Source organism: Trematomus bernacchii, unplaced genomic scaffold (genome assembly GCF_902827165.1).
Source record: "Trematomus bernacchii unplaced genomic scaffold, fTreBer1.1, whole genome shotgun sequence".
Lineage (NCBI taxonomy): Eukaryota > Metazoa > Chordata > Actinopteri > Perciformes > Nototheniidae > Trematomus > Trematomus bernacchii.
The window spans coordinates 6,008,204-6,024,060 of record NW_022987616.1 but is presented as its reverse complement, the minus strand read 5'-3'; the positions used below and the strand labels follow the sequence as shown (position 1 = coordinate 6,024,060).

The 15,857-nt window shown below is 39.6% G+C and overlaps 1 protein-coding gene across 1 annotated transcript; it reads left to right on the top strand.

Moving 5' to 3' along the window:
• Positions 1 to 1,032: 1,032 nt before the first annotated feature.
• Positions 1,033 to 12,394, top strand: pdk3a (pyruvate dehydrogenase kinase, isozyme 3a). Its single transcript, XM_034132234.1, has 11 exons — positions 1,033 to 1,405; positions 5,045 to 5,186; positions 5,746 to 5,817; positions 8,050 to 8,234; positions 8,522 to 8,611; positions 8,875 to 8,952; positions 9,596 to 9,672; positions 9,769 to 9,870; positions 9,961 to 10,068; positions 10,647 to 10,760; positions 11,897 to 12,394. The coding sequence occupies exons 1-11, from the start codon at positions 1,303 to 1,305 to the stop codon at positions 12,044 to 12,046; spliced, it is 1,221 nt and encodes a 406-aa protein (XP_033988125.1). The 5' UTR covers positions 1,033 to 1,302; the 3' UTR covers positions 12,047 to 12,394.
• Positions 12,395 to 15,857: the final 3,463 nt, after the last annotated feature.

Below are 15,857 nucleotides of genomic sequence, written 5' to 3'. Positions count from 1 at the left end.
ACCTAAATACATCATAATAATCCATACCTGCCTTAATACTCTTACAGGTAGTTGCCATAACAATAGCCTTCCTACAATGCAATGGGACATTTTGCATCAGTAAACCAGTTTTAAGCCAGTCACCAAATCACATGTGTCATATGTAAACAGACGGTGGTAATAACCTGCTGTATTACGGTAAGAGGCTGCAGATAAACAAGGTAACGTAAACCACGGTGATTGACAGGCAGCCGGTCCAATAGAGTCATCGCTTTCACCCACTTCCTGGTTTTCAGCCAATCACCGCAGTGCATCAACAAGCCAGAGTCAAGTGCGGTTGAATCTGGTTCAACTGTCAAGCTGATGCAAAAAGACGGATCTCTGAAGAATGTTCCTTCAAAATAAAATAGAATCTAAGATATCTGTAGATTAAACTGGCTTTAATTTATTTAATACGTTGTTTGTTAATTAAGGCTACCATAGAGTGTATGCACCTTTGTTTCTATTGGCATGTCATTGTTTGACCCTTTTATACCATTTGTAAATTAAAGTTAGGAAGGAAAAACTAATATATACATTTAATTACAAATAAAATATATAAAAAGCCACTTAAAAAAAAACCTATAACGGGTCCCTTCCTACTTTAAAATCAAATCATTTATATTCAATTTAATATTGAATAATCCATGTCTTACACAATAATATTCTGCATTATATTTGTTACTGAAAATGTATCTGTCTGTCTGTCTGTCTGTCTGTCTGTCTGTCTGTCTGTCTGTCTGTCTGTCTGTCTGTCTGTCTGTCTGTCTGTCTGTCTCTCTCTCTCTCTCTCTCTCTCTCTCTCTCTCTCTCTCTCTCTCTCTCTCTCTCTCTCTCTCTCTCTCTCTCTCTCTCTATATATATATATATATATATATCTGTCTGTCTGTCTGTCTCTCTATCTCTCTATCCATCTATCCATCTATCTATCTATCTAGCATCATTAGTTCCTCCAATCTGTTGTTTTATTTTGAAAAACCCTAACAGGAAGTCGGCGTTTGATCGCGTCTAGCTTGAAAGTGTTGTCCTGGACTGAATGTTCAACAATGTAGATCCAGGAAGCCTTCTTTGCAACATATCGTCGGTGTGTTTCTGCTCCCTTATGGACATTAATTCTCACCCTCCTCTCTGCTGTCTGTCCTCCGGTGGCCCGCGGGCCGGGAGCCTCTGTGACGCCGAGGAGAGAGCAGGACTTTCCGGGTTCTGCTGTCAACACTACCGGGGATGAGATGTGTGTGTTCTGAATTTCATTCTGAGGCATCATCGTTACATTAAACTTGCACAATGAGGATCTTCGTGTCTCTGCTGAAAAGCACCAACCCTAAAATCGAGTTTTACTCCAGGTTCTCCCCCTCCCCTCTCTCCATTAAGCAGTTTCTGGATTTTGGTGAGTTTTCATCTTTAAGGCTTGATGATATCAGGGGCCTTGCATTCATTCATTGCATTTATTCATTGCATGTTGTAACATTACCCTTTGTTATGATGTCATCTGATCTGAATGATATTTCCTTTCTCTATATGCACAAACAGCACTGTGCATGATGAAGGCTCTGCTGGTGTGTTTACTATGTGGGCACGTGACTCTCTGCTTAATTAATAGAGATATTTGTCTGCAGTGAAGGATTACTTACATGGGTTTTTTAAACTGCAAGATTTACAAGATGTAGTGTCAAAGTGAAAGCAATGAAGCAATGCATCTTACAACACACTTAGTGCAAGTGACACAATGGTGCAAATAAGTTACTCATGTGTGCCAGTAGTGGAATATAACGGGAAGTAACTCGGAAAAGTACAAATTTTAGGTATTTGTACCTTTTATTTTACTTAATTTCATTTACAGATTCAGGTATTCAAGTGATACAATATATGACTCAATTAATACATTAAGGTGTATCATTACAGCTTAGATACCCAGCAGTATGTACCAGCTGTAATACAATAGTGATAAACACACAATTTAATCCAATAATATATAAGGTATTATTCTGATATGCGCCCTTTTGCATAAGGAGTGAAGTTACTTTAGTAGTATACAAAAAAATTATATTTCTTTAATATTTAGTGTGTACTTTGACTTCAGTAAGCTTTTGAGTGCAGCACTTTTTACTGTGGTTTTGCTTCTGCTAATGTTTACTCTTTACTTTCAGGTTGGTGTCGATCTTTAGGTGCTGTTTTCAGAGCTTGATTAATTATAGTTTTGTATTACACAAATTAAAGTTCCTAGAAGGCTCTTTCTGAGTACCTGCACTCAGTGTTTTTCCTCTCTCTGCATGAGTCAATAATAACTACGATGAGACTTGAAATGTGAGATGACAGCGCTGTAAGCAACACTCTAGGCTTTTCCTAGTGTGTGTGTGTGTGTGTGTGTGTGTGTGTGTGTGTGTGTGTGTGTGTGTGTGTGTGTGTGTGTGTGTGTGTGTGTGTTGTGTGTGTGTGTGTGGTGTGTGTGTGTGTGTGTGTGTGTGTGTGTGTGTGTGTGTGTGTGTGTGTGTGTGTGTGTGTGTGTGTGTGTGTGTGTGTGTGTGTGTGTGTGTGTGTGTGTGTGTGTGTGTGTGTGTGTGCAGTGGGTCCACTCATAAAGGTGTGTTTCAGACGGGAACACATGAGTAGGGTTGCAAAATTCCGGGAATTTTCAAAGATGGAAGCTTTCCATGGGAATACCTGGGAATTTTCTAAATTGAAGGTTGGCTCTTCATAGGGAACTTACATATAGTTGGGGAAAGTACATTTTAGCATAATCTTTACTAAAACAAACAAATGCCATTCAAGTACTGTACACTTGAATATCCATGCCATTCCTCATGCACATAGCACACTGCTGCTGGTCTGCTATTGAGACCACACCCCCTACAGGCACTGTGCATTCCTCCATCACATGCACACATGATTTCTTGTGGGGGTTTTTGGATGGGGGGTGCATTTTTGTTCATTTTTGAATGAGTGGTGTTGGGGGGATGAGTAATATTTAACTCAACATTCATGTTTTTGATCTTCAAATAAACAAATTATTGTTCAATAAAATAATTAAAACTTGTTCTGTTCTACTTACAAATAAATCTGTTGAAATGTCATATTTTTTAATTGTATCATTTTGCATGGATGTTTTCTTATGACAAAATGTTTATATTTATGCGTGTGGCGCAGTGGGTTGTCCGTAGGTGTTCGGATCAGGGGGTCACAGGTTCAAACCCCACTGCAGTCAGCATGTCGTTGTGTCCCTGAGACACTTCACCCCAAATTGCTCCTGTGGGGATTGTCCATAGTATTGAGTATGTAAGTCGCTTTGGATAAAAGCGTCTAACAAGTGACATGTAATATAATATATGCTTGGATATGACATAATTCGATTACATTACCCTCAATTCCCAGTTAGATCCCATAAATTCCCATGGAAGGTTTCCAATATTTCCAAAATTCCCCACCTTAACTTCTCATTGAAATTGACCAGAAATGTACTGGAAATGTTCCGCCCCTTTGCGACCCTACACATGAGACATCATCTTTGTGTGTGTGTGTGTGTGTGTGTGTGTGTGTGTGTGTGTGTGTGTGTGTGTGTGTGTGTGTGTGTGTGTGTGTGTGTGTGTGTGTGTGTGTGTGTGTGTGTGTGTGGTGCTGCTTTCATTTCCCTATTATAAGAATTTAGGAGCCCTGCCTCCGTGTTGCTGAATCAGAGGAAGTTGCTCCAGAGAGGCTATGTCCTTTTATTCTGCGAGATCATCTCGTTTCACTGAAACATCTCTCTGTGTTGACGGGTTAAGGTCACGCTCAGTGCAGAATCCCAGTATCAGGCTTCCTGTAAGAACAACATGTCTTTGCATCGTGTGAAGACCTTTTTTTTGGAGTAAAGTGGAAGCATATGTGTGCTTTTATGTGGCGTTGGAGTACATTGCATTTCGGTTGTTAAAAAATGCAAAGTCACGGTGATTCCTGAGACAGATTTTTACCATTACACGGCAGTAATTCAGTTTTTCCTCTGTAGATCTAACAGTGAAACCCTTCTAACCTTTAAGACTCCCCCTCTCTGTATGATTTACTCGTATGCTTCGGGTTAATGTTGGACAGCGTGTCCGCAGAGTTTAAGGTGTCATATGAAAGGTTGAAAATTGAAACTGACTGCGGCTCCCATTTTGGCATTTGGCGTTCGCCGCTGTTTACCTCCTCTGACAGTCACTGTGGTGCAGAGCGGCACATGAGAAATCCCTTTTTATAAGACAAAGATCTTTCGCAATGTGAAAATAAAGACGTTTCAGGAGGGTTTAAGGGTTAAAACAAATACATTTTGTCATTATTTCATCATGTTGGAAAGGGTTTGTGACACCAAAGAGGTCATGTGAGATTATTTACCTGAAACTGCTTTATTCAGGGTTTCCTTATCTGGGTGTAATCACTAGGCTTTTAGTTTGAGAAGAGCAAAAACCTAACACAAGTCTTTTCTGCTATGTAAAAATGCACACGTTTCAGGAGGGTTTAAGGGTTTAAAACAAATACATTTTGTCATTATTTCATCATGTTGGAAAGGGTTCGTGACACCAAAGAGGTCATGTGTGACAATTTCATTTTGAAGTGTCTTAAAAGCGGAGTTGTTGGGTAAATGTGTTGCCCTTTGAGCATGCAGCGTTGTCTGCAAGAAGCTGTCATACATTCACTTTTTATCCCGTTTTAAGCCACATTTTCCTTCAAAAACCTATAAATCTTAGTGTTTTTAAACAGGATGCTTGGAGAAAAACCCCTTTTTTAACCGCTTTTACTCTGCAGATAATGCAGCTCTGATAAAGATTGTTTTGATTGAGAAACCCATTGTGACAGAAAAGTACATAGTGTCCATTTAACTCAAAGGTGTCTTTTGCAATCCACAGTATGAGCAATGATGACTAAAGGCAATACAAAAAGCAGAATTCTGAACCTGTGTCCTGGCCATAGACTGTATATATAAGGTCCTGGCAGAAAAAGATAATAATGACATGTTAAACTCTTCCAGATATTCCTCTCTCAGCTGCTTTGAGAATGTGTTATTCATGTGTTTCAGGCCGGGACAATGCTTGTGAGAAAACGTCGTACATGTTTCTGCGTAAGGAGCTGCCGGTGCGTCTGGCCAACACCATGAGGGAGACCAACCTGCTGCCGGACCCCCTGCTGGGCATGCCCTCCGTCAGACTGGTGCAGAAATGGTACTTCCTCCAGACACTTCATATCGCTTCCTGTCAATAAGATTTATATCAGAGGTGTCTGAGGGCCACATACAGAAAAATATACGAAGGCCTGGGCCGCTCGCTAGAGGTATACTGCCTCATAAGTTCAGTTATAAATTAGCAAAATCAATCAAATGTAAATAAATTATTCTTGATACTTGAATCTGCTTTAAGAAAAATAAACAGCCTCCATCCCAACTCTCTAGAGAGTTTCATTTAATGTGTTAGCAGCTCATCCCTTACACCAGGAGCCCCAGATTGATTATCTGAAGAGGAAATAGACTGTTTGTTATGTATATAAGTTATTGGGCTTTTTTCTTATCGACTTAGACTTGCACCACTATTTAGACATACTTATGGCTATTTTACTAATATATATTTAGATTGTAAATATGCACATTGACAGTACGATACAAGACAAGCTCAAGTTTCATTTGTGGGCCGTATTCCATTATACTTTTTTAATCTGCCGTAGTTTGGACACCCTGTTTTAGAGCGTTGTTAATAACTGCCCTTTGCCCTCTGACTGTTTTAACAGGTACATGCAAAGCTTCGTGGAGCTGCTGGAGTATGAGAACAGAAAGCCGGAGGACCCTCAGGCTCTGAATGAGTGAGAGAACACTGTCTTTTATGAATGATTCACAAAATGCATGTTCAATATGTAAACTGCAGATTTTGCAAGCTGGCTTTATGACTGCGTGTAGACGTGCCGCCTGCACAGGTACGCTGAGTGTTTTTAATGTCACCATGCCCCCGCAGATCAACAGATTACAACATACAGGGATTTGGATAAGACCGTCACGCTTCTATGGAGACTGTGGATCACTGGAAATGAAAAGAACAGTGATAACAAGCTATCATGAGTCATCTTAATACTTTGTGAAGAAGTTTTAGATCCAGAAAACAGATAGAAATGGACTTGCTAAAAAACTCTGACTGAGCATTTTGAGTGCAATTTATTTCTTGATATTAAATTAAACCCAATTTTTTTTTATGATAGAAACTTGTGCATGATGTTTTCCAATGTCCAACCTCACTGAAGATCTCAGAATGACCAGAGATGGCAAAAGTACACACATCCTTTACTCAAGTAGAAGTACAGATACTCGTGTTTAAAAATACTCTGGTAAAAGTAGAAGTACTGACTAAACTTCTTTACTCAAGTAAAAGTAAAGAAGTATGGGCTTTGAAATGTACTTAAAGTGGACCTATCATGCTATATTTGAATAATATATTGTAGGGCCATACCTATATAAAACATGTCTGTGAAGTTTTTCTTTCAAAATACCAAACAGATCATGCATTTTAGCCTCGCCCCCCTGCCTGTTACCATGCTGTTACCATGCTGTTACCATGCTGTTACCATGCCACGACAACCTCTCATTCCCCTGATAGGTGGAGAGTTGCCCATATAGGCGGAGCTCCTTGTTTCTGACGTCAGAGATATTTCAAATCTGTATCAGTCTGTATCAGATCCGTTGCAGCCCCGTTTTTAGAGATTTGGGTATGGAGGAAAATAGAGAGGGTTGTGTTTTCTGACACTTGGTGAGTTCCCTGGAACACCGGGGACACATATTCATGTATAAAAGACGTACAAAAGTGCATTTTGCATGATAGGTCCCCTTTAAGTAAAAAGTACCCATAACTAGCAGCTGTTTTAAAGAGTACCTGACCTCCCTTTATATTAATAGAACAATAATGTCATTGTTAGCTAATGAATGTTTCCATGCTGAACAACGGCAACATGACAACGTTTTCATTGGTCCCTCTTCTTTAGAGAAGACCAGGAAATGATGGATACACGGATCGTGTTCAAATCAATAGGCACGCAATGACTCTAAATAATAATGATCATGCCACCAAACACACATTTAAACTAAAGGAACCAGCCTGTTTGGGAAATGTAAGAAGTAGAAAGTACAGGTATTTGTGTTCAACATGTAAGAAGTAGAAAGTACAGGTATTTGTGTTCAACATGTAAGAAGTAGAAAGTACAGGTATTTGTGTTCAAAATGTAAGAAGTAGAAAGTACAGGTATTTGAGTTCAACATGTAAGAAGTAGAAAGTACAGGTATTTGTGTTCAACATGTAAGAAGTAGAAAGTACAGGTATTTGAGTTCAACATGTAAGAAGTAGAAAGTACAGGTATTTGAGTTCAACATGTAAGAAGTAGAAAGTACAGGTATTTGAGTTCAACATGTAAGAAGTAGAAAGTACAGGTATTTGTGTTCAAAATGTAAGAAGTAGAAAGTACAGGTATTTGTGTTCAAAATGTAAGAAGTAGAAAGTACAGGTATTTGGGTTCAACATGTAAGAAGTAGAAAGTACAGGTATTAGTGTTCAACATGTAAGAAGTAGAAAGTACAGGTATTTGTGTTCAACATGTAAGAAGTAGAAAGTACAGGTATTTGAGTTCAACATGTAAGAAGTAGAAAGTACAGGTATTTGGGTTCAAAATGTAAGAAGTAGAAAGTACAGGTATTTGTGTTCAAAATGTAAGAAGTAGAAAGTACAGGTATTTGGGTTCAAAATGTAAGAAGTAGAAAGTACAGGTATTTGTGTTCAAAATGTAAGAAGTAGAAAGTACAGGTATTTGTGTTCAAAATGTAAGAAGTAGAAAGTACAGGTATTTGTGTTCAAAATGTAAGAAATCAAAGTAAAAAGTCGTCAGAAAAATAAGAAGTGGAGTAAAGTACTGATACCAGAAAAATGTACTTAAGTACAGTAACAAAGTATTTCACTACTTCCCACCTCTGAGAATGACACAACAGGTTGCTCATTGATGAGTGTGTTTAACTATTTATTTTCCTTTCTCATTGCATTTTTGTAATCTATTCCTCAGTTTCCTGGACCTGTTGATTGAGATCCGTAACCGGCACAACGACGTGGTTCCCACCATGGCGGCGGGGGTCATCGAGTACAAGGAGAAGTTCGGCTTCGACCCGTTCATCAGCAGCAACATCCAGTACTTCCTGGACCGATTCTACACCAACCGCATCTCCTTCCGCATGCTCATCAACCAGCACAGTGAGTCCCAGAAACACCACGAATCAGATATCAATAAAACATACAATTTAACTTTTAATTAAATAAAGAAATCCAATACTTCATAGTGCCTTGCCACAGCCTACTGTACTGAAGATAACTTAACATGTATGCTTCATTTTGGTAAACTACATTCAACATATTCCAGTCAGTATCAGCGAAAGCACTCGTCTATCCTAGAAGCTCGTAGATCTCTGTGACTGACCCTTCTCTTCAAACGGCTTTTATCTAATTATTTTTAATAACTTATATTTCTTCTTTCTGTGCAGCTCTTCTGTTCGGTAACGACACAAACCCTGCACACCCCAAACACATCGGCAGCATCGACCCCACCTGCAGCGTGGCTGAAGTCGTCACTGGTGAGTTTAAAATCCTCTGATAATACAATCGTTACAAACCACACAGCCAGAGCATTTGTGATCTATGAGTGAAATGTTTGTATCTTGAGTTATATCACAGCAGCAGCTCTCAGTGGCACAAATCTAACAAGTTCATTTACTGTAAACGGCATGTTCATATAATAATAAAGGTTTAGCAGCGAGGATCCAGAGCTGCAGAAATGAATCTGAATGTAAACATGAACTCTCCTTCTTCCGTCCTGACTGGTGTTTTGTTTCCTCAGATGCCTACGACACAGCCCGGATGCTCTGTGAGAAATATTACCTAGCTGCTCCCAAGCTGAAGATTGAAGAGTTTAACAGTAAGTTCAAATATAAAAAATGTTTTCTAATATTTCACGAAATGTGTTTTATGTCCCGAGATGTTCACTTTTAAATAAATGTGAAAATACAAAATACTGCATTTAACCAAACCACAAAATGTTGTTCAACCAAGGTTCATTGAGGACTTCTTTTGACCAGAAATGTACACAACATAATATACTCTAAACATTTAATTTAATTAAATAGGCTTAATTGACATGAAAATTGACATGTGTTGCCAAAAGATTATAAAAATGGTGGAAGACAATCGTTTAACACAAAGACGAAAAACAAACTAAATAGCAATATTGGTTGATTGAATAAATAGATTGTGAAATATCGAAATAAACACAGGTAATCAAGTTAGTATTTGTAGGGCTGTACCAAAGATTTCAAGCTTCTTCCATAACTTTGACATTTAAAATCAACATTGAAGCATTCTGAATCAATAGAAGCTGTGCATGTACGGAGATGACATTACATACAACCCTATGTGGTGCATTAAACATGACATCCTCCTGTTATTATCATCAGAAAACCAGCTTTTGCTTCATGGCTAAATCTGGCACTAGTAGTGGTTATGTAAATTAATAAATGCAAATACATATTTTTCTCACGCCTCTTTTTGTTGTTTTCTCCCAGTGAAGGCCCCTGATAAGCCCATCCAGGCGGTGTACGTTCCCTCTCATCTGTTCCACATGCTGTTCGAGCTCTTCAAGGTGAGAGTGTGGAGCATCAGGGGGGGGGGCTCAGTAGATACTCTTTCATTGTAATTGAATTGCAGTGTGACTATAACTCCATAAGGACTTTTGCAGAACTCGATGAGAGCCACGGTGGAGCTTCACGAGGACAACGCGGAGGGGTTACCTCCAGTGAAGGCCAAGGTCACTCTGGGTAAAGAGGATCTCTCTGTGAAGGTAAATCACACACGAGTACACACACACACCTTTACACATATAAGTGTGTGTCCTTCCTCACGCTGCGTCTGTGCCTCGTCCCTCCCTCAGATCAGCGACAGAGGAGGGGGAGTTCCCCTGAGGAAGATCGACCGCCTGTTTAACTACATGTACTCCACGGCTCCTACACCCAGCCTGGAGTCAGGGACTGTGCCACTGGTACAGTACACACACACACACACACACACACACACACACACACACACACACACACACACACACACACACACACACACACACACACACACACACACACACACACACACACACACACACACAGTCTCTCACACACACACTCACTCACTCACTCACTCACTCACTCACTCACACACACACACACACACACACACACTTCATGTCTAGTCTCTCCATTAGTGCTTGACCTTAAACCTGCAGCCATTGGTCGACTCAATGCCGGAGAATCAACTCAAAATGTTTGGATAATCGGTCGTTTTTCATGCAGAAATGTCACGAAATGCAGTTTTCAGTCTGACAAATATTGATCCTGTCTTTGTTTTATAATAATTATGTGAATATCTTTGGGTTTGAACTAAAAAAACATGTTTAAAGACATCACTTTGGACATCTTACTTTTACATAATTTTACATAAAACACACCAGTATTGACCCCATGTGACCTTTTCAAAAGCTATTTTCACCCATACATTTCTCATGACTTCTGGGAAATCACATTCTGACACCCTCCCCTCCCTCCCCCTCCCTCCCCCTCCCAACAGGCTGGATTTGGCTACGGTTTGCCGATTTCCAGGCTCTACGCCCGATACTTCCAGGGGGATCTGAAACTGTACTCCATGGATGGCGTTGGCACCGACGCCGTCATCTATCTGAAGGTAAGGAGAGCTAGGGTGATGTGGAGCATGACTCAGGAAGGTCAAAGATTGTGTGATATTTGAAGAAATATGCTACTTCATCTTTTCGCTTAACTAGTGTAAGATGATTTCACTGTCATTTGTACTACAAGGATGGAGCAAGAGCCAGAATTAGCTTAGCTAGGCTTAGCATGAAGACGGCAAGCAAAGTCAAAATCTAATACAAATCTATTTTCCTCCAACTCTAGGGATTACTTCTTAAAGTTGACTTGGCTTTATAATGATATATATAGCTAGATATAACAGATGTGGAAATGCCAAATAATTCACATTTCATGTTGTATTTGCACATCGATCCTGCATGTCTCACAGGAGGTTATGGCTAGGTCAAAGGCTCCTGTTGCATTTCTTTACTAACATATTTTGACTGTTCCAAGATGGCGGACACGCAGATACACGTTAAATCGTAAATGTGGTATTTTCTACATTTCGTTTTTTATTATTTTTGTATTGTCTTCGTTTTGAATAACCTGCATGCTTAAAGTTTGTGATGTCGCTTAAGGGAAAGTACAGAACACGGTTTCACACATACACACATGCTATTTTATTTTATTTACAAAGGCAGAGTAGGGGGGGTATAAGGGCAGGCGACTAATGAAACTGATCTCTGAGCAGTTGACCAATCACAACAGAGCCGGCCAGCTAACCAATCAGAGCAGACTGGCCTATATATACACCTGAACATCAGCAGGAGAGGACTCTTTAAAGTAGAGACACTACATACTGATATACACCTGAACATCAGCAGGAGAGGACTCTTTAAAGTAGAGACACTACATACTGATATACACCTGAACATGAGCAGGAGAGGACTCTTTAAAGTAGAGACACTACATACTGATATACACCTGAACATAAGCAGGAGAGGACTCTTTAAAGTAGAGACACTACATACTGATATACATCTGAACATCAGCAGGAGAGAACTCTTTAAAGTAGAGACACTACATACTGATATACACCTGAACATCAGCAGGAGAGGACTCTTTAAAGTAGAGACACTACATACTGATATACACCTGAACATCAGCATTATATGTCGTCTTTTAAAGAGAATTAACCATGAGTTTTTGTCATCCTGTGTCCTTTTTCTCCAGGCTCTCTCCAGCGAGTCCTTCGAGCGTCTTCCCGTCTTCAACAAGTCTGCGCTGCGACACTACAAGACGAGCCCCGAGGCGGACGACTGGAGCAACCCCAGCCGAGAGCCAAGAGACGCCAGCAAGTCCAATTACAAAGCCAAGAGATAACTCTGACCCCCTGCTGGGAGCATGCACGATGAAGCGTTGCCCTTGGGTGACCGCTCTGATCAGACCTGCTTTAACATTCCTAATGTTTGGACCATATTGATGACTTATCTCTGCACCCAAAGACAATGAGATTCATCCGCGTAGCTTTTATTGTTGTGGCATCTTTACCTCCGGATCCCATAAGTGTAAAATGAACCTCCAAATCATAGATCCCTGAATCTTGACTAGTTTTGGCTTTGTTTCCCCTTTTATCTGGCCATGAGCTGAAATCACTGCATCATCGGTTTCTGTTTTTTTGGCCGCTGCTTCCTGTGGCTGAATAAACCCCGCGCTGCTTTCTCACCGTCAGCTGAGGGAAGGCTTTCTGTCTCTGCCGCTCAAACACCAGCAGAGACAGAGAGGTTTGAGTTTCAGTGCAGATGGGAGGAATAGGAGGTTTCATTTCCTTCCTTTTGGGAGACACTTTTGAACCGAGCGCACAATCAGGCCAGTGTGTCGTTGGCAGAGTAAAGACTAGTTTTGTATTTAAGCCTGGGAACATAGAGAAACTGTTTTGGGAAAATTATAGAAAGCCATGCATCAAGAGCACGATTTATATTTAAAGATCTAGAAGTTTTATTTTATGAGAGAAGGCCTTATTCTAGTTTTTTTTATGTTTTTAAAAAGCTGCCTTGAAGGCTGTGGAGATAAAAGATCATTAACAATGGGAGAATATTTTGTTTCTATTTTACAACTGCACTCCTTTAAAGGTGGGGTAGGTAAGTTTGAGAAACCGGCTCGAGATACACTTGTTGTTATATTCCATGGAATGCTCTTAACATCCCGATAGCAATGAATATCTTAAGTGCTTTGACAAAAAATCCATTACAAAATGTCATCTGTGGAAGCTGTGGTACTGTAAAAAGCACGACCAATCATCTGAGCCGGCCCGGCTAAAATAACTGGATGGCCTACCTGCCTGTCAGCCTTCCATCTGTGCACAAACTTATCTCGTGCCCTCATTGGTCATGTGCGCGTTCGTGTGTGTTGGAGGAGGGGCTCTGTAAGGAAGTGGCAGATTTTCTCCGGCTGTGTATTTTCAAATTCTAGCGCACTCGAGCTGGTTTCTCCAAAATGACCTACCCCACCTTTAAGTCAACTGTACGCCCACCTAAGCTAGGGCTGCAACCAATACATATTTTAGGTATTGATTAATGAATTATTCTCTAGATAATTGTTTGGTATGTAAAGCAGCAGAAATTAGTACAAAATGTCCTCTCGTACCCTAAAGTCAAAGCTGATGTCTTTACATGTTTAGTTTTGTCAGTCCAAAACACAAAAACCTACTTGAATATGATATAAAACAGAGAAATGCAGGAAATCTGATCAAAATAGTTTCTGATTATTTGTATTCTAACCCCTGTAACTTACGCATACTATTGATCGACAATACTGAGGGACATTTCTGCTTGCAAGCCAGCTCTAACGATAACTAAAAGGACCAAATCAGCCATGATGTCAATGTACCAATCAGAACAGAAAAAGTAGGAACACATCATTACATCTGCTTTTTACACATTTTAGACCCATCACGCTCATACCTTCTATTTTTAGCATTATGTTATGAATGAGTTATGAACACAATTTGGGTATTTTAGTTTTTATCACCATTTGTTAAGTTCATTTTAAGCGAGGAACACAGGGTTTGATTTTTATCGTTGAAATTGAAACAGCATTAACTGTTAAAATTGTATCTTACTGTAAAGTTTGATGTAATGTTTCTTTATTTAAACAAAAGGAAATCAAGTCTTTAGAAAGAGAGTTGGGGTAAATATCAAAACTTAATTCTGAATAATCCGATTTTCTTCTTCTAAATGTTAAATGTAAGACTAAGAATTATCTTATCTAAATTATCTTTGTGCCAAATGATAGCGCTAAACACTTGATTTTTGTCACACGAATCACATTAAGGGAACTTATTTGTGCGCTTTCCTTCAAATAACTTCACACAATCACATCATTCCTAATTTTCTGGACACACAGAAGATTAATTATGATCTGCAGAGATCCAAGGTCACCACTTGTATCTGAAAACCTTCATAGTAGCAATATCCTTTTTTGTAAACTACTGAAAAATCAAGCATGGGTCGCACCACGTGTTAAGAATTTAAATGATCTGAAGTGACTTCCTTCTCTCGTCTCCTTCAGCTCCCTCTGATCCCAAAAGAAAGGAGAGTAGCTGAAGAGTTCATCACTGCCGATGCCTTCAAACCTGCCAGTCTCCCTGAGGGACAAACCTGCAGTAACGAGTGTTAGACGCTCAGAAAAACTGTCCTTTTTTTTATTTAAAATGCCTCCGCTCACCACCTGTAATCACATTTAACAGCTAAGTTTAAATTGTGTGATGTTAAGAGGCGTCTTCAGTAGTCGTGGACCTTTACTGTTAAAGACTACTTTGTGTATTTTAGTAAATAGTGTGTATATAACGATGTGTTTGCAGTACAGTGTGGAGTGATCTCTGTTTTCTATCCTCCTGTACCTCCAGCTTTGTGCATGAACCCCTTGCTGTGTAGGCGGTCATGAAAAAAATATGCAAAATGGTGATATCAGCGTGAGACAATAAATAACATTTTGTTGTTGTGTGCCATTTTCCTGCATCGTTTGTTTGGATAAAAAGGCGAAATGCACTTTCAATTCACGTTTGGTTATAGATTTTTTTATTTACAGATCAAGCCGTTTGAACATTGAGATTTAAAAGATAAAAAAAGACACACATTCCCAAAGTTTGTACATATAGTGCAGATTAACATGTAGTGCGTACAGGACGTCAAGGTCTCTACATTGCATTAGAGTATTTATTGTATGATTGGAGAAAAAAAAAAGAGTTCTTACGTACACCTAGCGACTAAAAACATGATGATCCGGCTGCTGACAGTTCACCTGGAGGGCTTATTGTTTATTTCAAGTATCTTCAGAGTCCGAGAGAAAGGCTGCATCTCCAAGTTTGCCGGGTTTGATGAACAGCTGACATCAAAATCCAAAGAGCAACGATGTCTGCTAAACATTGAGAGATAAAACATGGCAAACCTTCAAATGATACATGGCTAGTTAGGCTGAAAATCCACAAATGTTTCCTCTAATACCTGTGATATTTGTGTGTCCTAATGTGATGATTTAGGGAAATTAGAGTGATTACAATTACTCTCTACTTTAGTCTCAGAGACTCAGTTTACATTCAAGAAGCTAATAAAGTTTTAAGGATCAAAAGAGGCTTGTTTTAGTGTTTAATTTAAGACAGACCTCTTTCATTTTAATTTCAAAACTCTTGATCTTCACTACTTAGAACAAAGCTGTACAACAGAGGTGATAAAAACCACCTCCCAAACTCAGAGCTTTTTGGATACACACTGCTAATCCCACAGGCTAATTTTAATTTCCTATGATTTTCTGAATGATTAGTCTTTATCTGTTTTAGTGGCGTGGGAACAAAGACTCATGGGTCACTGGTTTTATTCTCCTCGCCAGCCGTTTATGCTTAAAGGGTGCAAACTAGCTCTGATTATGTGTTATAGTGCCAACACTTCACCTCTGCTAATCTACGACGTGCAGTCTTTAATTCCTAACTCTCAGTTCAGCAAGTACTGAATGAGCCCGCGATGAATCCTGTCGATGTGGAGCTGAACGTCACACACAGTGTTTTTGTGTCTTTTCACATCTAGTGGTGACATAACTGTAAATGAACAGAACAGGACAGTGAGGTGGTGCCATGGAGGCTGTCGGACAGTCTCTCCACAAAAAGCTAATCCTCCTGAAAGATGCCGCAAAGCATTCT

Coding starts and splice junctions, on each gene's coding strand:
- pdk3a (XM_034132234.1), top strand. CDS start 1,303: ATGAGGATCTTCGTGTCTCTGCTGAAAAGCACCAACCCTAAAATCGAG. Junction 1,406..5,044: donor TAAGCAGTTTCTGGATTTTG/GTGAGTTTTCAT, acceptor CATGTGTTTCAG/GCCGGGACAATGCTTGTGAG. Junction 5,187..5,745: donor GTCAGACTGGTGCAGAAATG/GTACTTCCTCCA, acceptor CTGTTTTAACAG/GTACATGCAAAGCTTCGTGG.